General features: G+C 39.7%; 1 protein-coding gene across 1 annotated transcript; it reads left to right on the forward strand.

The window, feature by feature from the left end:
* LOC8085013 (starch synthase 3, chloroplastic/amyloplastic) lies at positions 5,608-15,912 on the forward strand. The gene is made up of 16 exons (XM_021465270.1): positions 5,608-5,916; positions 6,388-6,451; positions 6,536-9,463; positions 9,675-9,889; positions 10,358-10,628; positions 11,269-11,444; positions 11,565-11,672; positions 12,077-12,186; positions 13,108-13,210; positions 13,679-13,849; positions 13,978-14,106; positions 14,426-14,608; positions 14,755-14,886; positions 14,985-15,096; positions 15,230-15,353; positions 15,455-15,912. Exons 1-16 carry the CDS (start codon positions 5,821-5,823, stop codon positions 15,585-15,587), a joined length of 5,055 nt encoding a protein of 1,684 aa, XP_021320945.1. The 5' UTR covers positions 5,608-5,820; the 3' UTR covers positions 15,588-15,912.

The raw sequence follows: 21,809 nt of genomic DNA on the forward strand, positions 1-21,809 counted from the left end.
ATGCGGGCAAACGCGACGAGGCCGGTGGTGCGGTGGTTCTGCCGTGGAAGAAACCCGCTGGATGGCCGGGTCCTGTCCTGTCCTGTCCTGCCCACACGATCACGAACGAATACGATCGACGTGCTGTGGGGGCGACCAACGGAAAAGGGCAAAAACAGGTGAGCCAGCAGATCGGCGGCAGGTCCGAGGTGAGATGGATGCTGCGGCGTGTTGGCCGCAACTGCCGCGGGTCGTTGTGGCTCGCTGCCTTTTTTGCGTTCGCAATTTTCGGTGGGAACGTGCTCGATGCCGGCCGCGATGGGTCCAGGTCACATCAGTCGGGGGCAGGGCTGCACCCACCTTTCTGCCATCTCTTTTGAGATATTCCTCCATCAATCCTCACTTTTGTGTTGTCAAAAAAAAAAGTCCTCACTCATTGCGTTCAAAAAAAATGGAAAAAAAAACTCACTCAGGACCGTGTGTCGACGCTAGTTGCCACCACCCGTGGGTTTGCCAATGAAAAGTTTGTGAAGGAATTTGGAGATTTACTCTAAATTTTCCAGCAACACTAATATCCCATTTCTTTACAGGTTTCCAATTACACGAGCGCTTTAGTTGGGAGCCTTATCCTAGGGGATGTACACGAGAGCTTCGCTCTCTGAGAAATCAAACGCTTTTATCTTTCACTAAATATATATATAACTATTATTATTTATAATACATAATTAGTTAATATCATTAGGTAGATCGTTGAATATATTTTTATAATAAACTTATTTGAAATTATAAATATCGTACGTATTTTCTACAAATCTAGTTAAAGTTGAAAAAAATTAACCTGCACACACTCAATAGCAACATCTATTTTAGTATGCCCAGGTCAGACATCCATTCCACCATCTGAGTCCTAGGCATGGAAAAATCCAACGATTAGGAATGAGGTTTGCGCTAGGCAACCAAAGATGCTTGCATTGTGACCGAGAGAACAAGTCATGATCACAGTTTCTTCAGATACAAAAGCTAAAGCTCCACGAAGTATTGTTTTCAAAGAAAAAGGGCAGTGGGACCAGAACGAGAGTTGTTGACGCTTATAGTGTGGGATTTTTATCCTCATTATCTATATGCATAATAAGTAGAGTGTTATATTTTGTTGAGACTCCGCTCCTCAATGTTCATGTTGGAGAAGTCCTTATCCTAACTTTACTAAGGCATGTTTGGATCCTCTCCACTAAACTTTAGAGCACTTTAGTTCACCTCCGAGGTCTAAACCTCTAATAAGTTAGAGTTTAGAGGAAAGAATCTAAATATGCCCTAAGAAATTATATGACGCTAACTATCTACTTGGTGGGCTAGCAACTGCTCTATAGTAGTATAATAACCAGGCTCCTTTTGCTCAGGCTTAGTTATGTTGTCACCTCGATGTTAATTTTTTTTGTACAAAACCAATAAGAAATCACTTTTGCTCTACGATGGTAAATACCCTCCCGATACTTTTCTTTGCTGGCTTGGCTTCTCAATACATGAGGAAAGATCATCATTATTGCCGAATTATCATTATCTGTTGTTTTTGAAACTAGCAGTAATAGAGTTTCACTAGCAGTTCGTGATTTTAACCAACAGTTATAGATCCACCTATCATTTTGAGTTGCGGTTTGAACCGCTAATTATAGACAGTTTGGCAAAAAAAACCATAAAATTTTCATATAAGATCGGATCAAGATAAACTTTGTATTAAATTATAGAGCTTAAAGAGATCTAAAACTTTATAGTTGCTAATTTTTTAATTTGAGATGGTTTACAAGTCCAAATATTCAATACAAGTTTTTTGGAACAGATTTGAGATGATTAATAATATCGAATGGAGATGATGTCAACGTCAAAGTGTAGTACTCAAGGAGATCTACAATTTTGCAGTTATTAACCTTTTCATTTAAGATCGTTTAGGGTACCAAATATACAATATAAGATTCAAAATTTGTAGCTAAATTGGCTATAGGCCCCACAACAGAAAAATCCCCTTCCTTTCTCGTGGGTCTCATCTTCGAGCGGAGGATAAAATACTATTTTTAAGTTTCAGGCATTGGTGAACGTAGTTGATATGGTGTCAAATTTTTTCCCCAACTCAACTCCGATTGGGCACCAATGCCTTAAGAGGAGAGAGAAACTTTGGGCACCGGCTTTTTTCAATATTGTAGCTAGTCTTACGAGGAGGGATGTAAGTAACTTTTTATTTTAATATTTTAGTAAAAGGAAAAAAAATATCATCTACCAGTTTGGTAAAACAATTCATTATAAAAACAAAAAGTTATCAAATATCCTCTCTAACTTGTAAGTTTCCGCAGTCAAAAGTAGCTATATATTCTCTCCTCGTCCAATATTCTATCGGGAGATTAGAGTAAATTAGACGCACACTGGCATACATAAATTAAGAAAATAAAGGATTCCAGATGTGAAGTGATAAAAGACAAAGAAACCGAATTAAAAAAATTAGTTAGTTAGAAATAGTTTTGGGGTTGCAATGCAAAATCATTTAAGAAGCTATTATACTATTGGAGGAGGACAACATTTAAAGTTGATATTCTTCTCTTAGCTTGCTAGATCTATTAGTTTAGTAAGTACTATCTAAAAATAATTTCAAAATCTTCGATTAACAAGCTTTCCAATAAGTTTGAAAAGAAAAGAAACAATCCATCAACAGCAGATATGGATTTCTTGGCTGCCGTTTTAAGATTGTCTTTTTTATGTATATACCCAAGGCCAGAAGCCATTACTATATATGCCCAACGGGCTTGGCTGGACTGGCACGGCCCGACGTCGTGTCGTGCCACGCCGTAGGTTATTAGGCCGTTGTGGGCTGTTGTGCCTCTACGGATTTCGTACCTGGCCTTCGGACCAAGACACGGTCCGTGGGCCGATTTTTGTGCCGTATCCATCAAGCCGACTATATATATATATATATATAAGTCACAACTATACCAACAATTTATTTTCATCAGGCCGCTATCAAGCCAACCGTTGGAACGGGCCGTGCTCGTGCCGTGCCGCAAACCTGGGTGGCGGCCTAGGCACGGCCTGATCCCTCGGGCCAGGCCAAATCGTTGGGCCATGGGCCGGGCCACGCGCTGCATGGTCATGTATAACCATTACGGAGTGTATATTACTATTCTCTCTATTCTAAACTATAAGATTTTTGGAGAGTCAAACATTTTAAGTTTTATCAAAATTATTGAAAAAATTACAAAAGATATATAACATCAAATAGGTATACTATGAAAAATAATTAATGAAGAATCTAATAATACTTAGTTTATATTATAAATATTATTATCTTATCATATAATAATACTTAGTTTATATTATAAATATTATTATATTATCATATAAACTTGATTAAACTTAAGATCCTTTGATTCTCTAATATTCAAATGTCTTTTAATTTAGGACTGAGGGAGTACTTTCTCAGGCTAGTGGCTGTGTTCGGTTGCGTGCTTCGTGCTCACAAGTGAACAAATGGTCAAGGTAGGTAGAAAGAGCTTGTTGCCCATTGCTCATGGATCATGCAAGGTCCACGACTGAGTTGTGGCCTGTGCGTTGATCTCGAAGTAGTGGGCTGTCCAAGTAGTGTCCAACTCAATCTGGGCTCTGGAAGTAGTGGGCTGCCCCCTCACACGTCTCATCGTTCTTCGTGGAGGACATGCCGCGGCACGGCGGGAAATTTCTCACCGAAAGGCCAAACCCAAGCCTTCCTAGAAGAAGAAAAAAACATCTTTTTTAAATGCTAGTACTAAGAGTTTGCGCTAAAAAATGGCATGTAGGTAACTAAATTACTTTTGACTCTAATAATCCGATAGTTGAGCAAAGTTTTTTTTTTTTGGCAAATCCATTTGAACAATCAATTTAAGGGTCCTTTTGTTTCAGTTCTTTTGCTGGCTTATTATGCCAGCTAGAAGCTTGAAACTGAAACAAACAAGCATGCAGAGAAATGCTTTTCTAGCTTTCGTTGTTCGAGAAAAAAAAGAAGCCTTTCTAGCTTGTGGTGTGCTAAAAAACTAAAGATTTATTAAAAAAAACCAACAGCCACGAGGCGTAAACCAGAAAGCCAGCTTTTGAGCCAAAAGCTCAAAAGCTACGGCTCAAATAAACAGACCTTAAGCTACGTATTCTTAGGCTAGTCTTAGTGGACATTCGGGTTTCACTTGCATTTGATAGATTCTCACAAGTATTATTTGATTATATGGGAAATGTTTTTAAATAGAGAGAATATTTGAGTTTTATGAGTGGATTGATTTTAACTCTAGATGAGTCATGAAATTAAATATACATAAAACACTAAAAAATTATACATTAAAGATAATTGTTTTATCTATGTTTTTATTGCATTTTTCTAATGTGATATTTTTGGAAAGTAGGAAATTCCGTGGAGTTGCTGCTGACATAAGATATGTCTAGGCAGTGGTGAATGAAGGATGAAATAAAATTTAAGAACGCTGAAACCCTCCACATGACCAAAACCATGTAGCTTATTTACTTTCGTGTGTGTTTGGTTGCTGCCACAGCTATGGCCACGCCGCAAGTGCGGCGGACAAAACGGACGCCCGACAATCGGCATGCTGCGGCACGCGATTTGCAATACTGGCTGCGACGCTCGCCAAAACAGCGGCAAACAACAGCAGCCGTGTTTGGCTCCCACGGCATGCCGCATGTGCGGCGTGGTTTGGAAGCCATCCAAACATGCTCTCCGTACCTCATCTCGCTACTCCCTTCCAAATATAAGAGCACGAGTTTAGATTGTCATATAATCAAACTGAGAAAAATCTAAATTAACCAATCAAACATTTTATTTTTGGTAAGGGTCTTCCATATATTAATTTAGCAACAAATAACAAAGAGGGACTGAATGTTCCCCACTCAATGTATTGGAGTGCTTGTATAGTAGCACAATTCCCATGGGGAGCCTAATTTGTGCACTCAAACTCACCACACATCACCCTATACAAAAATATGGGCTGAGCATGTACTACCATTTAACAAGGGGGCTCAACAGTTTCAAGAGGCATCAACAACTTAACCAGTGATGACTATTGAGTTCTCTATGTCATGCCATCAAGATCTAACATGGCAAACATGGGACCAATTCAAATACTTCGAAGCTATAAAAGGAGCATAGATTTTCACACAACATACCGCTCAACATCTCAACCTCAAGCAACTCAACATCTTACCTCACAAGCAATATAATTTCATGCCAACCTGTATTACAGTAATTTACAAAATAGTCATCGGTTTTCGATGCCGCCAATATTGCATACTTAACTTGTCGTGTCAAGATCGACAAGCCACACGTGAACACTTTTCTCTCAACCGAGCGCCCACGCAAAAACGGACCTGGACACATTAAAGCGAAGCGTAAAAAATCCACGCAACACACGCGGAACATTCTAGAACATATGAACATACATAAGCAACATTGGTACTCATGACACATCACCCAACCCAACTGTGCACCTCTCATGAACTAGCCAGCTAAGGGACCCACGGTTGGACAACAAAACATTGGACCCACAAGGTGACACATTCAGCTTTTATACAGGACCACCACACTTCACAGTTAAAACAAGGCGTGAAGGAAAGAACAAAATTTGTTCTGTTTAAATGGCGAGAGGGAAGGCATTTCCAGAGAGGTGTTGTGCTATTCATTTGCGTCTTGTAAATTAATTCTATTTCAGGGAGGAGAGAGAGAGAGAGAGAGAGAGAGAGGGGAGTTTAGAATGAGAAGCAAGTGAGGTGCGTTGCTAAGAAGAAGTGGTTCTTGTGAGGTTTAGGAATTCTTTATTTCTATAAATGGAGATGGCCCTACGGTCGCAGAGCCCTCTCTGCCTTCGGAGCGGGCCGGTCTTCGTTGTCCGGCCAACCGCCGCGGGCGGAGGGGCCACTCAGGTACGGCGGCGCTTAATCCCAAGTTCTTGATTCTACCAAGTATTGGTTCGCATGCGTGATCTCTTCGATGTTATTTATAGAGGATCGCGTTACTGTTCGGCTTGATCCTCGATCCATTTGTTTATTGATCTATTTGTTTATTGGTGAGTTGCATTCCTGGCTGGTTTCGATAGTCTTCCGTTTTGGGGATCAGGGTGGATTCAGCGTGATGGGGGTGTTTGATGTCCGTGTCCATTCGATGAATTTCGCTCCTTTTGCCCACCCAAAGTGGAAGCCGTCTTATGCAGCGGCACAAATATTCAGATAGTGATTCGGGGAAATTCGTATGTAGTATTTATCACCATAGGCAATCCAGTACTGAACTTTTGAGATTAATCAGATAGTGATTTGGGGGGAATTCGTACGATTCATCACCATAAGAAATACCTTAAGCTGCAGAACTTGCCTTTTCTGTTCTATTGGTATTTTCAGCCTTTGTTGAGACCTACCAGATTTGTGAGAAGAAGGATCATTCAACGCGTTGTAGCAAGTCCAGGTCTGTGGAACAGTTCTGTTGAATGCTTATTTGGTCTGCTTTCTGTTCTACTGATCTCATGCTTTCTAATATTGCAATATGCAGGATGTCCTAATAGGAAATCAAGGACGAATTTTCCTAACGTAAAAGTAGCTGCTTTTAGCAACTATGCTCCAAGGCTCCTTGTTGAGTCAAGCTCCAAGAAGAGCGAACACCATGATAGCAGACACCATGAAGAAACTATCGATACATTCAATGGGTTGTCAGGTTCTGATGTAGCAGAGTCAAGTAATAGAGATGTAGAAATTGAAGTGGATTTGCAGCACAATGCTTCAAGCAATTCAGCATCTCGGGAAGTGTATATGGCAGAAGAAGTTGATCCAAATATGTCTGAGGAGGAATTGCCAGGAAATGTATTGATTAATATGTCATCAGGGGAAATGGAAACAATGGATGATGCTGAGGTTGAGGAGGATAAGTTTGAGCTAAAGTTTTCAGGAGTTCTGTTGAGAAATGCTGCAGTTTCGGAATTGAATCCAAAGGATGAACATAAGGCTAAAGAAGACGTATTTGTGGTAGATTCGTCAGGAACTGCACTAGATAATGCTGCAGTGGAGGAAGTGGTAGATGAAGCTGAGGTTGAAGAGGATATGGTTGATGTGGATATCTTGGGACTTGCCTTGAATGATGTAACAATGGAGGAAATGGATTTGATGGATCGAGAAGAGGCTTTACAGGAAAATTTTGATGTCAATTCACCAGGCAATGCTTCAAGTGGTGGAATGTATAGCGGTGTGGATGAGTTGGGTAAACCGCCTTCAACATCCATGGATGGCATCGCCGATAATGAAACACGCCGAAATTTGAAGCCTGTGCCCTTACCAATTGTCAGGTACCAGGAACAAGAAAAAATAGTTTTAAGCATTGTTGAGGAAGAAGGGTTAATTGTTGGTTCATGTGAAGAAGGCCAAGCGGTGGTAGATTACCATAAGCAAGAGGAAAACTCTACCAATTTTGATGAACAGAAGCAATTAACTGACGGATTCCCTGATCAAGGCATATATATTGTTCAGTTCCCCAAGCAAAATAATGATACTGTTGGTTCCCCAAAATTCTTGGAGCAAAAACAAGAATTTGTTGGTTCCTATAAACAAGATCGATCAATCATTGGACTGCATGAACATGACCAGTCCATTGTTGGCGTGCCTCAGCAAATCCAGTACATTGATCAATCTATTGCTGGTTCTCATAAACAAGATGAATCAATTGCCAGTGCACCTGAGAAAATCCAATCTGTTGGTGGCTATATAAAACCAAATCAATCTATTGTTGGTTCTTGTAGACAACATGAATCGATTATTGTTGTGCCTGAGAAAATCCAATCCATCATCAGCTACAATGAAATAGATCAATCTATTGTTGGTTCTCACAAACAAGACAAATCTGTTGTTAGTGTGCCTGAGCAAACCCAATCCATTGTTAGTTACAGCACAACAAATCAATCTACCATTGATTCTTATAGACAAGTTGAATCAATTATTGGTGTGCCTGAGAAAGTCCAATCCATCATCAGTTACGATAAACTAGATAAATCTATTGTGGGTTCTCATAAACAAGATGAGTCTATTGTTAGTGTGCCTGAGAAAATCCAATCCATTGTCGGTTACAGTAAACCAGATCAGTCTATTGTTGGCTTGCCCAAACAGCAACACTCAATTGTTCATATTGACGAACGAAAACAATCCATAGTTGGTTTCCCTAAACAAGATCTATCAATCATTGGTATCTCCAAGGAGTCTCAAACAATGCAACTGGCTACTGTTGGGACTCATGATGGATTGCTTATGAAGGGAGTGGAAGCTAAGGAGACATCTCAAAAGACTGAAGCTGATACACTTCAGGCAGAGTTCTATGCTGACAACTTGTTGCAGAAACATAAGGAAGGCTTCACTAAAGAAACAGACGAGATAACAATTATTGAGAAAATTAATGATGAAGATCTTATGATGATTGAAGAGGAGAAAAGCATAGGCATGGAAGAACAGATGGTTATTACTGAGGAAGACATTCCAATGGCTAAGGTTGAGATAGGAATTGACAAGGCCAAATTTTTACATCTGCTTTCTGAAGAAGAGAGTTCATGGGACGAAAATGAAGTGGGGATAATTGAGGATGAAGAACAGTATGAAGTTGATGAGACATCTATGTCCACTGAACAAGATATCCAGGAGTCACCTAATGATAACGTGGATCCACAAGCACTACAGAGGATGCTTCAAGAGCTTGCTGAAAAAAATTCTTCGCTGGGAAACAAGTTGTTTGCTTATCCAGAGGTATTGAAAGCTGATTCAACAATTGATCTCTATTTCAATCGTGACCTATCAGCTGTGGCCAATGAGCCTGACGTACTCATCAAAGGAGCATTCAATGGGTGGAAGTGGAAGTTTTTCACTGAAAAATTGCACAAGAGCGAGCTGGGAGGGGGCTGGTGGTGCTGCAAACTATACATTCCCAAGCAGGCATACAGAATGGACTTTGTGTTCTTTAACGGACGCACGTTATATGAAAATAATGACAATAATGATTTTGTGATACAAATAGAAAGCACCATGGATGAAAATTTATTTGAGGATTTCTTGGCTGAAGAAAAGCAACGAGAACTTGAGAAACTTGCGAATGAGGAAGCTGAAAGGAGGAGACAGACTGAAGAGCAGCGGCGAAGGGAGGAAGAAAGGGCCGCAGATAAAGCTGACAGGGCACAAGCCAAGGTTGAGGTAGAAATGAAGAAGAAAAAATTGCACAATGTATTGGGTTTAGCCAGAGCTTCTGTTGATAATTTGTGGTATATTGAGCCCATTGCAACTGGACAAGGGGCTACTATCAGATTGTATTATAATATAAACTCAAGACCTCTAGTTCACAGTACTGAGATATGGATGCACGGTGGCTATAACAATTGGATTGATGGACTCTCTTTTTCTGAAAGACTTGTTCATCATAATGACAAAGATTCTGATTGGTGTTTTGCAGATGGTATGTCATCTAACACTTACCTTCAAATTGTATCTTTTGACAGCTTAACAAACTCTACTGTTAGCATGGTACTCCTTAAATATAGCATGGCATTCTATATTCTAATAGTCCCATGCAGAGAAAAAAGGACTACTAACTGATGTTGGTTTCTTAAAGTAGACATATGGATAGCCTATGTTGGAGTCTTTAACACCTGGCCTTTTATTTTTAGTTGTCTTACCTGAAAGAACATATGTGTTGGACTGGGTTTTCGCTGACGGGCCGCCAGGGAATGCAAGGAATTATGACAACAATGGAGGACATGATTTTCATGCTACCCTTCCGAATAACATGACTGTGGAAGAATATTGGATGGAAGAAGAACAAAGGATCTATACAAGGCTTCAACAAGAGAGGAGGGAAAGGGAGGAGGCTATTAAAAGGAAGGTTAGTTGCAATAGGTCCTTTGTGATTCTGATGTTTTTGTTTGAACCTTTAGCTTGACCAATTGTAAATCTCAAATCAAGTTACAACATCATAAATGATCAAACTTGCTCATAAGCAGTCATTTTAAGTAATTAAAAAGATTCATCTCTCCTTGATTTTTTTCATCGTTAAACAGGTGATTTTAAAAAGTTCATCCATATTGACTATCCTGTTAAGACAACAGAGCTAAACTGACCATTTGAATCATTCATCACTTCAGCCTTGGAAGTTAATTGCAAACTAGTTTAACTACTAACCTTTGATGGCTCAACTTAGTAACAGCATACCTTCAGAGTATCATTTGGCCTGCTTTATGTTATAAAAAAATGTAGCACTTCTTTCTATAGGATACACCGAATTCTCGAAATTTTATTGACAGATATGGTGGGGATTCTTTTAGTTGACTTTTGCTTCCTTTTGATTGAGCAGGCTGAGAGAAATGCAAAAATGAAAGCTGAGATGAAGGAAAAGACTATGAGAATGTTCCTGGTTTCTCAGAAACACATTGTTTACACTGAACCACTTGAAATTCGTGCTGGAACTACTGTTGATGTGCTTTATAATCCTTCTAATACAGTGCTAACTGGAAAGCCAGAGGTTTGGTTTCGATGTTCGTTTAACCGCTGGATGTATCCAGGTGGGGTGTTGCCACCTCAGAAGATGGTACAAGCAGAAAATGGTTCACACTTAAAAGCAACAGGTTCGAAATTCCTATGTTATTGTTCTTAGTATTAATACCTTTTCCAGTGGTTCATTTTTAAGCAATTAATATAGTCAAGAGCTGCTAGAGCACTGGTCATCAAGTAACTCAAGAAATTCTAATTTTATTGTGATTGTGATGTCTAATCCATATATAGACATGATATAATCTTTACTCATGAAACTGAAAACAAAAAATGGCACAACTAAATTATTTTAGAGGAGCTAGCTATGCCATAAGAGATACACTAAGTTTTTCATTCAAGTTTTTAGAAAGGTTGTAACTGAGAGAATGTAGCTACTACAGAGCATTGGATGTATACTACTATAGCCCTATTTTGCTTTAGAATCTCTTTGTTGCTGCCAGAAAGAGTTTAAACTGCTGTCTTTCCCTAGGATAGTTAGTCAAACCTTGATAAAATGTGGCACCTTTTCATCCATATTAGATCAAATTCATGTTGAATCCTGTCTGCTTTTTTATATACTATTTTTGGAACATTTTTTTATATTCATGCAGTAAGATATTACTTCTCCTTGAGTTCCCTTGTAATAATTAGATTTAGCACAGAGATGCATATATCAAAACATTTTCTATTCCCCTTATTTGTTCTTAGTTCTCAAGTAGAGTGCTCCTTCTCCAGTTTATGTTCCGCGAGATGCATATATGATGGACTTTGTTTTCTCGGAGTCAGAAGAAGGTGGAATTTATGATAACAGGAATGGGTTAGACTATCATATTCCTGTTTTTGGTTCAATTGCAAAGGAACCACCTATGCACATTGTCCACATTGCTGTTGAGATGGCACCAATTGCAAAGGTTATTCTTATTTCTGAGTTAAATTTATACTATTAGCGCAAGAGTGACAACTTACATCACCGTTTCCCTTTTATCATTGCATGACACTAATAGTATTCTGTCTGACCAATGCTATTACAGGTTGGAGGTCTTGGTGATGTTGTTACTAGTCTTTCACGCGCTGTGCAAGATTTAGGACACAATGTGGAGGTTATTCTTCCAAAGCACGATTGCTTGAATCTAAGCAATGTAAGTTTAAAGTGCCCTACAACATCCCTTGCTGCTGCTCTGCTGTGTCAAGTGTAGTGCTTTGTAGTAAGGACTGAAGTGACATCTCTACATTAGGAGCAACTTGGTCTACTATTCTACTCTATATGTATGTGCTTCCTCGTAGTTCAATCACTCATTCCTCGTGTAGTTGGATATCTTATGTTAAGTATGAGGAATGTCTTGGAATTATTTATGTGTAGCTTTTTAGTATATCAAGTAGAATTACTTGTTTCTTTATTTCTTTTTGGACCATTGAGTCATATGGAATAATTGAGGCAAACACAACTTGCTGAGTGATCTGATAAGAAAGACATAAGAAGACAGAATTGAGTATATGATAAATTTTATCTCTTACAAATTATTATGCATCTGTTTCAATGCAGGTCAAGAATTTACATATCCATCAAAGTTTTTCTTGGGGTGGTTCTGAAATAAAAGTATGGCGTGGACTAGTTGAAGGCCTTTGTGTTTACTTCTTGGAACCTCAAAATGGGTATATATCAGCATATTTGTTACAGAACCTTAGTATCACTATATAACTAAACTCGAAGTCCTAGAATCACGTACTGGTTTGTAATTGGAAATATAGATCTGTTAAACTGCTTTGATTAAATATAGATATTCATGTAATTACTATCATCATGGAGAACCAAAATAGAATCCTATCGATATATTATGTTTTGCTGCAGTAAGCACTGATCGACTGCAAGATGGTTAAAATATGTGTGGTTCTCGTTTCAAAAAAAAAGTGGGGTCCTCGTTTCAAAAAAAAAATGTGGGGTTGGTCTCTTTTGGGCTGGATAAGTTTTGATAAGTTATGATTAGAAAATTTATTTTTTTATATTTATGAAACTTATATTATAAAAAATAGTATATACACTACTTAATTGGGATCATTGGTCATCAGGGAAGTGATGGTTGGGAACAAGTTGCTACAATGATATATATGTAAATTTGGAAGTTCCATGATCTCTAGAAAGATTAATGGTAAAACAAGGACATGAAAAGAATAATCAGTCACTCATTCATTTTGTATACTAAATTTTTTTAAATGCTTGAATAATTTAGAAAATATTAAGGTGATAACTTGAGTAAGCTTAGAGGCCTTGGGTGTCTAGGAAGATTCTTCGTTTGTCTGATGTCTAGAGTTGCAGAAGTCACTACTACTCTGCTTTCGGTTCTCTGAGTTAATTGAGATGGTTTTGTAGCAAGACTCAGTAATCTTCTGGCCTACCCTAAGGAGTTGGAATTTATATTCCAAGTCTATTTTTAGTTTTTCTAGAGTATATGTACTATTGATTTCATCATATGTGTATATCAGTTTAATGATCTATCTATCTCATTTGGTACATGTCTGCTGGAATTTTCTTGCAAGAGGTTTCCAAAGATAATAATTTGGCACTTAACCTTTCAGTATGTTTGGAGTCGGATGTGTATATGGAAGGAACGATGACCGCCGATTTGGCTTCTTCTGTCATTCTGCTCTAGAGTTTCTCCTCCAGAGTAGATCTTCTCCGGTAAGTATTATTAACAACAGTAGCAGTTATATTGTTTTAACTGTTACCTTCATTACTATTTGGCTTTGCTGTTGGACCTTTTTTACTATTTGGTGCACATATACCTCATCATTCAAAAACTCTTGAACACGCAGTTAGTGCTACACACATAACACAACACGCATGTGCACACACAACCAAACAGAAATTAATAAAATGAGCTCGCCACTTGATAAACAAGAGACAATTATGACAAGAGATACACGCTCTGTACTCCTGCAGGATCTTTCCCAACCATTTAGCACATGCTGTGATAAAAAGTTATACCAGTCATTCTATTTTCCATTCCTTGACTATTTTAGTTGTCTTTATTATTAGCCTTCCATTTTAAAAATATTTTAATGTATTCTGACTTGCAGAGAAGTTGCCTTATTTGCTTAATTTTGCTAGCTTCTCACTGAAACCGCTGACATTTTATCCTCCTTACAGAACATAATACATTGCCATGATTGGTCAAGTGCTCCTGTTGCTTGGCTATACAAGGAAAACTATGCAGAGTCTAGTTTGGCAAATGCACGGGTGGTATTCACCATCCACAATCTTGAATTTGGAGCGCATTATATTGGCAAAGCAATGAAATATTGTGATAAAGCCACAACTGTGAGTGATAAACTTTGCATAATTCAATATTGTGTTCGACACACTCACATCACTGAAATACATATTGTTACACTGTAGAATTATGTTCTTTTGATGTTTATCAATTCACATATATCCTTTCTTTGCAGGTCTCTAATACATATTCAAGGGAAGTGTCAGGTCATAGTGCCATCGTTCCCCATCTTGGAAAATTCTATGGCATTCTCAATGGAATTGATCCAGATATATGGGATCCGTACAATGATAACTTTATCCCGGTACACTCTATTATTCATATACATTTTGCTTTTATTGTAATATATTTATTCCATGCTACTTGAACTTAGTAAAATGGAACAAAGATCTCTCTCTCTCTCTCTCTCTCTCTCTCTCTCTCTCTCTCTCTCTCTTGCAAATGATCTAGTTTTGCCTAGATGGACACTGACCTTAAGTTATATGCACACTCTAGATTTGAACAGTTATTTCAAGTAATGTGCATGCATATGATGGTTTTCTTAACCTGCATCTTCTTTATCTGTTAATATTGTTAAAAAAAATGCTAATTCCTGTTTAAATGTTTGTTCAAATGAATTTCAGGTCCACTACACTTCTGAGAATGTCATTGAAGGCAAGAGGGCTGCTAAGAAGGCATTGCAGCAGAAGTTTGGGTTACAGCAAATCGATGTGCCCATCGTAGGAATCGTGACTCGCCTGACAGCCCAAAAGGGAATCCACCTGATCAAGCATGCGATTCATCGAACACTTGAACGAAATGGACAGGTCCTTTGATCCCTTGCATGACAGATAAAACTTCTTTTTTTTTTTGAAAAATTGACAGATAAAACTTCAAACATTCCTTCTTTCCTTAATTTGTGTCTTTCTGTCATCTTGAATGAAACTAAGAATTATATATGTTTGGTTTCCAGGTGGTTTTGCTTGGTTCGGCACCAGACCCTCGAATCCAAGCTGATTTTGTTAACTTGGCCAATACGCTCCACGGCGTAAACCATGGGCAAGTGAGGATGTCCTTAACCTACGATGAGCCTCTTTCGCATCTGGTGAGCTGACGAAGCACTGGATCAACCCCCTCAAATTTCATTGGAGTATCTCTGAAACCGGCTAATAAAGTTGGTTCCATGGTCCTCTTCTGCTGCAGATATATGCTGGCTCTGACTTCATTCTGGTCCCATCTATATTTGAGCCTTGCGGCTTAACTCAGCTCGTTGCAATGCGGTATGGAACCATCCCTATTGTCCGCAAAACTGGAGGTACGTACGTGCAGCAGCTGTTAAGTGTCAACCATTCTCCATTTGCCATCAAACTGCACTCCTCTGCAATCTGTATAGTGGGTTGAAGTGAACACAACACAAGATCGATCTGATCTCTCGTGCTGCTCATCAGGGCTCTTCGACACTGTCTTTGATGTGGACAACGACAAGGAACGAGCCCGAGCTCGAGGTCTTGATCCCAACGGGTTTAGCTTCGACGGAGCTGACAGCAAGGGTGTTGACTATGCCCTCAACAGGCAAGCACAGTCTCACAGAGCTAGCTGCCCAGTTCACTGAAGCCTAGCCTGCAATTCTTACTCATCATGCCGTTCTTCCTGTGTGTTCCATTTATTTTCAGGGCGATCTCTGCTTGGTTCGACGCCCGGAGCTGGTTCCACTCCCTTTGCAAGAGAGTCATGGAGCAGGACTGGTCATGGAACCGGCCTGCCCTGGACTACATCGAGCTCTACCGTTCAGCGTCCAAATTGTGACAATCCAACCAACGGCCAATATAATGTGTTGTCGGATCTTAGATGCAGTCATTCTTCAGGTTTTGCAGGTTCCTGGGCATTATTGCTGTACAGCCTCTCCTTGTCTTCAGTTAGCGCCATTCTGCGAAGAGCATAGTGAAAAGAGAGAGTCCACTAGTGTGACTGGGTTTCCTAGGTGGAATTTTGAACATTGGTTATGCATAGATTGTTTCGGAAGAATGGTTTTTTCGGGCATGTATATGTTTGTTTCCTCTGTTCTTGAATTCAGGCCTTAAGTCTTGCTGCAGGAATCTACAGGAAATGAAAAGTCCATTTGCTGCAACAATCCTTTAGGGCTATCATGCACATGAGGCCTTTTCAGATGTAAAGGCTATTATGTGATGTAGTATAGATCATAGAATTAGCCTAGTGGTTTCTCGAGAAAAAAATAAACACATGCCTTTTTTTTGTCATATGCTTACATAAGTTTATTCTGTGCACTAATGTGCAGGCACTCACCCCCCCCCCCCCCCCACCCCCAATATGTCATGTAGTTTGATTTTTACCGTTGAAATATATGTCGGTAAAATATTCAACCCTCCAAGTATTCCACTATTTAAGGATCACATGCCCTATTCATGATCGTTTATAATTTAATAATTTAGATGACAATACGAGAACTAGACTAATATTTGAAGTAGATATGCTCTACTAGATCCTAGTGATGCAAGATGAACGGACTGTAACGCCAAAGAGGAGAGGGAGATGGGGAGAGGATTATAAGCAACTTAAAACTATTTAGCCTCTAAAATCTACTTATCAAAGTCTATGCAAGATATCTATCTACATGTGGACTGCGGTTTTGCTAAGTCTTGCTACCTCTAACACAAAAGAGTTTTGCATCACAAGTTCCAATCCTATTAACTAACCTAACAAGGTAGACTAAAAAGGTAATGGACACAACCAAAGCGATTCAAATAAATGCAAAGTTTAAATGAGTTAGAGAATGCAAATGCCGAATGATGGTATTTCCTGAGATATCGAGAAGCTTTGACTTTCCACTCCTCGTTGGAGCCCATTGCAAAGACCAAGCTTCCGGTCGAGTAACTCTATAAATAGGGCCTTCCCCATATGCAAGTAGATCTTTGTGTAGCTTATCTTGGATCGCTTTCCCGCGTATCCACTATTGAGCTTCCGGTCGAATCGCGTACTTTTTCTGCCAGCCAGCAATGTTTTTCTTTCGTAATAAATCAGCCAACAGTAATTTCAGCTTTGACTTTTCGGACCAGCGAACAGGCCAGCGATTCGACCAGGTAGTAGGAGGTATACAAACCTCACTAAGCACTAGACATATAAACCTAGATCAAGCATTAACAAAGCGGCCTCTAAGTAGTCTAAGTACTTCACGAAGTACTAACATTAATTGCCTAGTCTTCCTCAAGCACTTTTGGTTGACAGAGCGCTTGGAATAGCTTGGGCCTCAACTACATGGTGATCGCTGCAACTACGTGGTGATTGCAACCACCAGCCTGCAGGTCCTCAAAGCTAATCTTCATCTGACCAGGAGGCCACGTGTACCATTATATACTAGGGACCATAAAATTTTAATGGTACACTCTTGGTGGCTGTCCGTCTGTCCGATGATATGGTCGATAGGAGATGAGTAGATCCGGGTCCGACGACTCGACTACCAGTAGATGTATGGATTTTCAGAATTTTGTCATCATCTATTTTTTTTGTCAATTTTCTATTAAAACATATTATATTAAAAAAAAACTCTAGTATGTACTTTCGTGTATGTGAGCGCACCAGTGTTCATAGACTGCATTTTTTAAAATTTTTAAAGAGCTAGGACACTGCTGTCCTAGGAGAAAAATAATTAGTCCCTCCAATCTAAAACAAGTGCACATTTCGGAGCCAAGCATTCTCAAGTTTGACTAGATCTATAAAAATTAGTATCAATATTTATATTTCTAAATAGATTTATTGTTATGAAAAATATATGTCATGATTAATAACGATACGTATTTAGTATCATAAACAATTTAATGTATTTCTGTATATACTTTGTGAAGCTTAGAATTAATCAACTTCTTGACATACAAGATATGCATTTATTTTGAAATAGAGAGTATGACTGCCTAGCTTGGGCCTACCAGTTTCTCCATCTCTGCCACCATTCCAAAAAAAAATAGTCATCCTAAAACTCAACTTTGAAAAAGCCTTCGATAAGGTTGAACACCAAGCCATCCTTGAAGTTATGAAACACAAAGGCTTCCCATCAAAATGGATAAAGTGGATTGAGAACATCCTGGGCTCAGGAACATCCTCTGTCCTGCTTAATGGTACTCCTGGGAAAATTTTCAAATGTAAAATAGGTGTCAGACAAGATGACCCCCTCTCCCCATTGCTTTTTGTCCTTGCCACTGATCTTTTACAAAGTATTGTTAATAGAGTCTGGCTTATGGGAGTGTTGACACATCCCATCTCAGACAACTTTGGAGGAGATTTTCCTATTCTACAGTATGCTGATGACACACTGCTCATATTGCGTAGAGATGCTAGGACTCTCTTTAATCTGAAAGGCATTATGAGACCCTTCTCTGATTCAACTGGCTTGCATGTCAACTTCAACAAATCCTTCTTGGTACCCATCAATATGTCAAACAACAGAGCTCAACCTCTGGCAAATACCTTTGGATGCCACCTGGGATCTATGCCATTTACTTACCTAGGGCTCCCCCTAGGCACTACTAAACCTTCAGTTCAAGATTTCAGCCCCCTCCTCAGTAGAATTGAAAGGAGAATGTCTGGTTTCAGTAGGCTCTTATCTTATGACAGCAGATTAATTCTGGTAAATGTTGTTCTTTCTGCTCTACCCACATTCTATATGTGCAGCCTTAAAATACCTCCTCAGGTGGTCAAACAAATCGATGTGTATAGAAAACACTGCCTTTGGAGCAAGAGAGATGTCAATAGAAAAGGATCTTGTCTAGTAGCATGGGAGACGACATGTAAACCCAAAAATCAAGGAGGGCTTGGTATTATAAATATTGAGAACCAAAATGATGCACTCCTGATGAAGCATCTGAATAGTTTCTACAATCAGCATGATCTGCCCTGGGTGAATCTGACCTGGTCCAAACTTTACTCTAATAACCAAACACCCTCACAGGCAAGATGCCCAGTTGGATCCTTCTGGTGGAAAGACTTACTCAAGCTATTCACTCCATTCAAGAATCTCATCAAATGTGATCCTAGCAGAGGAAACACTGATCTGTTCTGGTTAGGATCATGGAGCCCCACACCCCTAAAAGAGAAGTACCCCCACCTCTTCTTCTTCTGTAAAAAACCAAAGTGTTACATCAGATTCTTCTTAAACAATGAGTTGGAGGCTAACTTCAGCCTACCTCTCTCAAATCAAGCCACTGAACAGCTTTCCATGCTTCTAGAAACCGAATTGGATAGACCTTGGGTTGAAAGCACAGCTGACATCTGGAGTTATGCCTCTGGAAATGCAACCTTTAGCAGTAAGGCAACCTACAAGCTCTTGATAGGAGTTACAGAGGCCTCTCCCCTTTTTTCCATGGATCTGGAATCTTGGTAAACACAAATTCTTCTTCTGGCTCCTTCGAGATAGATTGAACACAAGAAATCTGTTGAGAAGAAAGCACATGCATCTGGATGATTATAGCTGTGTGTTATGTAACACTGGTTGTGAAGAAACTAGTTTTCATCTCTTCTTTGAATGCAACTTCAGTCAAGCATGCTGGGGATCCATCCCAATTAGCTAGAATCTTAACTTGCCTCCACTAGATATGATGGTGAATGCCAGAGAACAGTTTGGAAGTCAAATTTTCAGAGAAATAGTTATCACTGCTTGCTGGGCAATATGGACTTTGAGAAACTCCATAATTTTTGATAATGGACAATGTTCCATCCCCACTTGGAGAAGAAAATTCAAAGATGAGATGGACGCCAATGAGAAAAGACGAACCCCTTTAACATTGTGGCGAAACAGTTTCCATCCCTAGATGTTTTCTTTTCTTTTGGGCCTGGTTGCCCTGTACTTTTTTTTTTCTCTTCTTCTTTTTCCCCTTCCCCCCCCTCTTTTGTACATTGACAGTCTATTCTTTCATTTAATTGAAATACAAAAAAAATATAGGCAGGGGTTTCCCCTACTGTTCCATTCAAAAAACAGCTAGACAATTCAAATTCAAATATGTTGGGCACGCGTTACACGTCCATGTGGTGACTAGCTAGTACTCCCTCCGTATCCTAAATAGAAGACTCAACTGTAGAGTGTTGGCCAGCTGAGCTACAATTGATTATTATTTAAATAGCACCACGTGCTGTATTTAATAAGAGCAATACAGAAAAACTAACCCCTAGCTAATTAATCACTCTTTAGTAATCATACTCATGTCCTAAACGTCATCTAATTAGGATACGAAGGGAGTACTCCGTATATATGAAGACGAATTCAAGTCATATGACTTGTCAAGAGATCAAACAATTGTTAGAGTTAACTAATTTATAAAAAAATACTAACATTTATAATATCAGATAATAGTATGTTTAAAATAAATAAATATCATTATTTATGAAATATATTTTTATAGTAAATTCATTTGAAGTCATAACCGTCACGTCTATACTATTTTTTATACCAAGTTATAAGAAAGTTTGGTTTATCCTAATAAATGGCTGAACCCACAGTTACATTCATTTTCGTGTACCGTGGATGGAGCTAGGAGTATGTATTTGTTGGGTGTTTGAAAAAAAAATGGCCACGAGCTTTTGGTGTTGATATGGGGACAGGAATCCTAGTGTCCGGACGTCCCCGTTCCGGCACCACCTTTGTCCCGACCCCGTTCCCGCATCACCTTCATACATCCGCGTAGTTCGCTCGCACATACTCAGACATACGTAGAGACCACCTAAACCTGCTCCATCTAGACGCAACACTCTTTCATGTGCCCGTATGCACAAGAGGGGGGAACCGATCCCAGTCACCTATCTCGTCTGTGTATGCGCACCCACGTGAGGCCAGCACCACCCCAAAACATCACCGGCATCGAGAGAAAGAGGCTGGGGCAGCAAATGCCTAGCCGGCACCGAAGAGGATAAGGCACTAAGGCACAGCAGAAAAAACGAGAAGGAAGACAACACTCGATCTGTTTTTGAAACATCCAAAACAACAGTTGCAACCTACGACTAAAGGCAGTTGAAACACTTGAAACATACTTATTAAACACTTGAAAAACACACCTCAAACACACTTAAAAAGCATTGCAACTATACGCAAACATCCGAATAAAACACATGCAACATATGTGTACAACATATTCAACATCCAAATAAACACAATTGAAAAATACATTTGGAAAACACAGACGAAAACTACCGCTGAAATATTTATAACACTTGAAAACATACTTTTACAACATGCCTTTAAAATAATTGAAACATAGGCAACATGTATAACATTCTCCGATCTACTTTTGCAACATCCATTTGATTCAACTGCAATATACCTCTAAACCTTCTGAAAGAATCAAAATATATAGTTGCAACATAGGGTAGGGAGAGAGATTCTAGCGCAAGGAGTGCCATGGCCGCTAGATCTGCGGACATTGGGGGCTTCCGGTGGGGGAGGACGCCAGTGTGGGGGTAGGGACACCGCTGGGGTAGGGGAGAAAGGACGATGAGGTGGGGAAAGGAACCGCCAGAGGTCGAGAAACATAGGGGTGCTGAAGGCTGCGCGGTCGCTCGTGCTAGAGTTGTGCATATTATGCCGGAGCAAGGCTACGCGCCGACACTGGATCCAGTGGCGAAGCTAGAGCAAATAAAAGGGTGGTACATTTCTCTTATAAAAACATAAACTCTAGCTATAACCATGGTGAAAAATTGTTATACTTAATGGTTTTAATTTTTTGTGGGTGCATGTACACCCACTGCCTTGTATGTGGCTTCACCACTGGCTGGATCTGCACCCACGCCAGATTTGCACTCGCTGCCTGTCCCCACACCGGAGTTGAGGCCAAGGGTGGCCGGGCAGAGAAGAGGAAGGGTCGCCGAAGGTGTCCGCGAGAAAGGTCATCGAAGACTAGCACTAGGGACGCCGCTGCACCGTAGGAGGAGGAAGAGGGAAGCAGCGGGTGCATATGCTCGTGCCACGCACGCGCGCGCGCGTGTGTGTGTGTGTGGGGGGGGGGTAGGGGCATGACTCTACAGAGGAGG

This window comes from Sorghum bicolor, chromosome 7 (genome assembly GCF_000003195.3).
Source record: "Sorghum bicolor cultivar BTx623 chromosome 7, Sorghum_bicolor_NCBIv3, whole genome shotgun sequence".
Lineage (NCBI taxonomy): Eukaryota > Viridiplantae > Streptophyta > Magnoliopsida > Poales > Poaceae > Sorghum > Sorghum bicolor.

Coding starts and splice junctions, on each gene's coding strand:
- LOC8085013 (XM_021465270.1), top strand. CDS start 5,821: ATGGAGATGGCCCTACGGTCGCAGAGCCCTCTCTGCCTTCGGAGCGGG. Junction 14,107..14,425: donor ACAATGATAACTTTATCCCG/GTACACTCTATT, acceptor AATGAATTTCAG/GTCCACTACACTTCTGAGAA. Junction 15,354..15,454: donor GTTGACTATGCCCTCAACAG/GCAAGCACAGTC, acceptor ATTTATTTTCAG/GGCGATCTCTGCTTGGTTCG.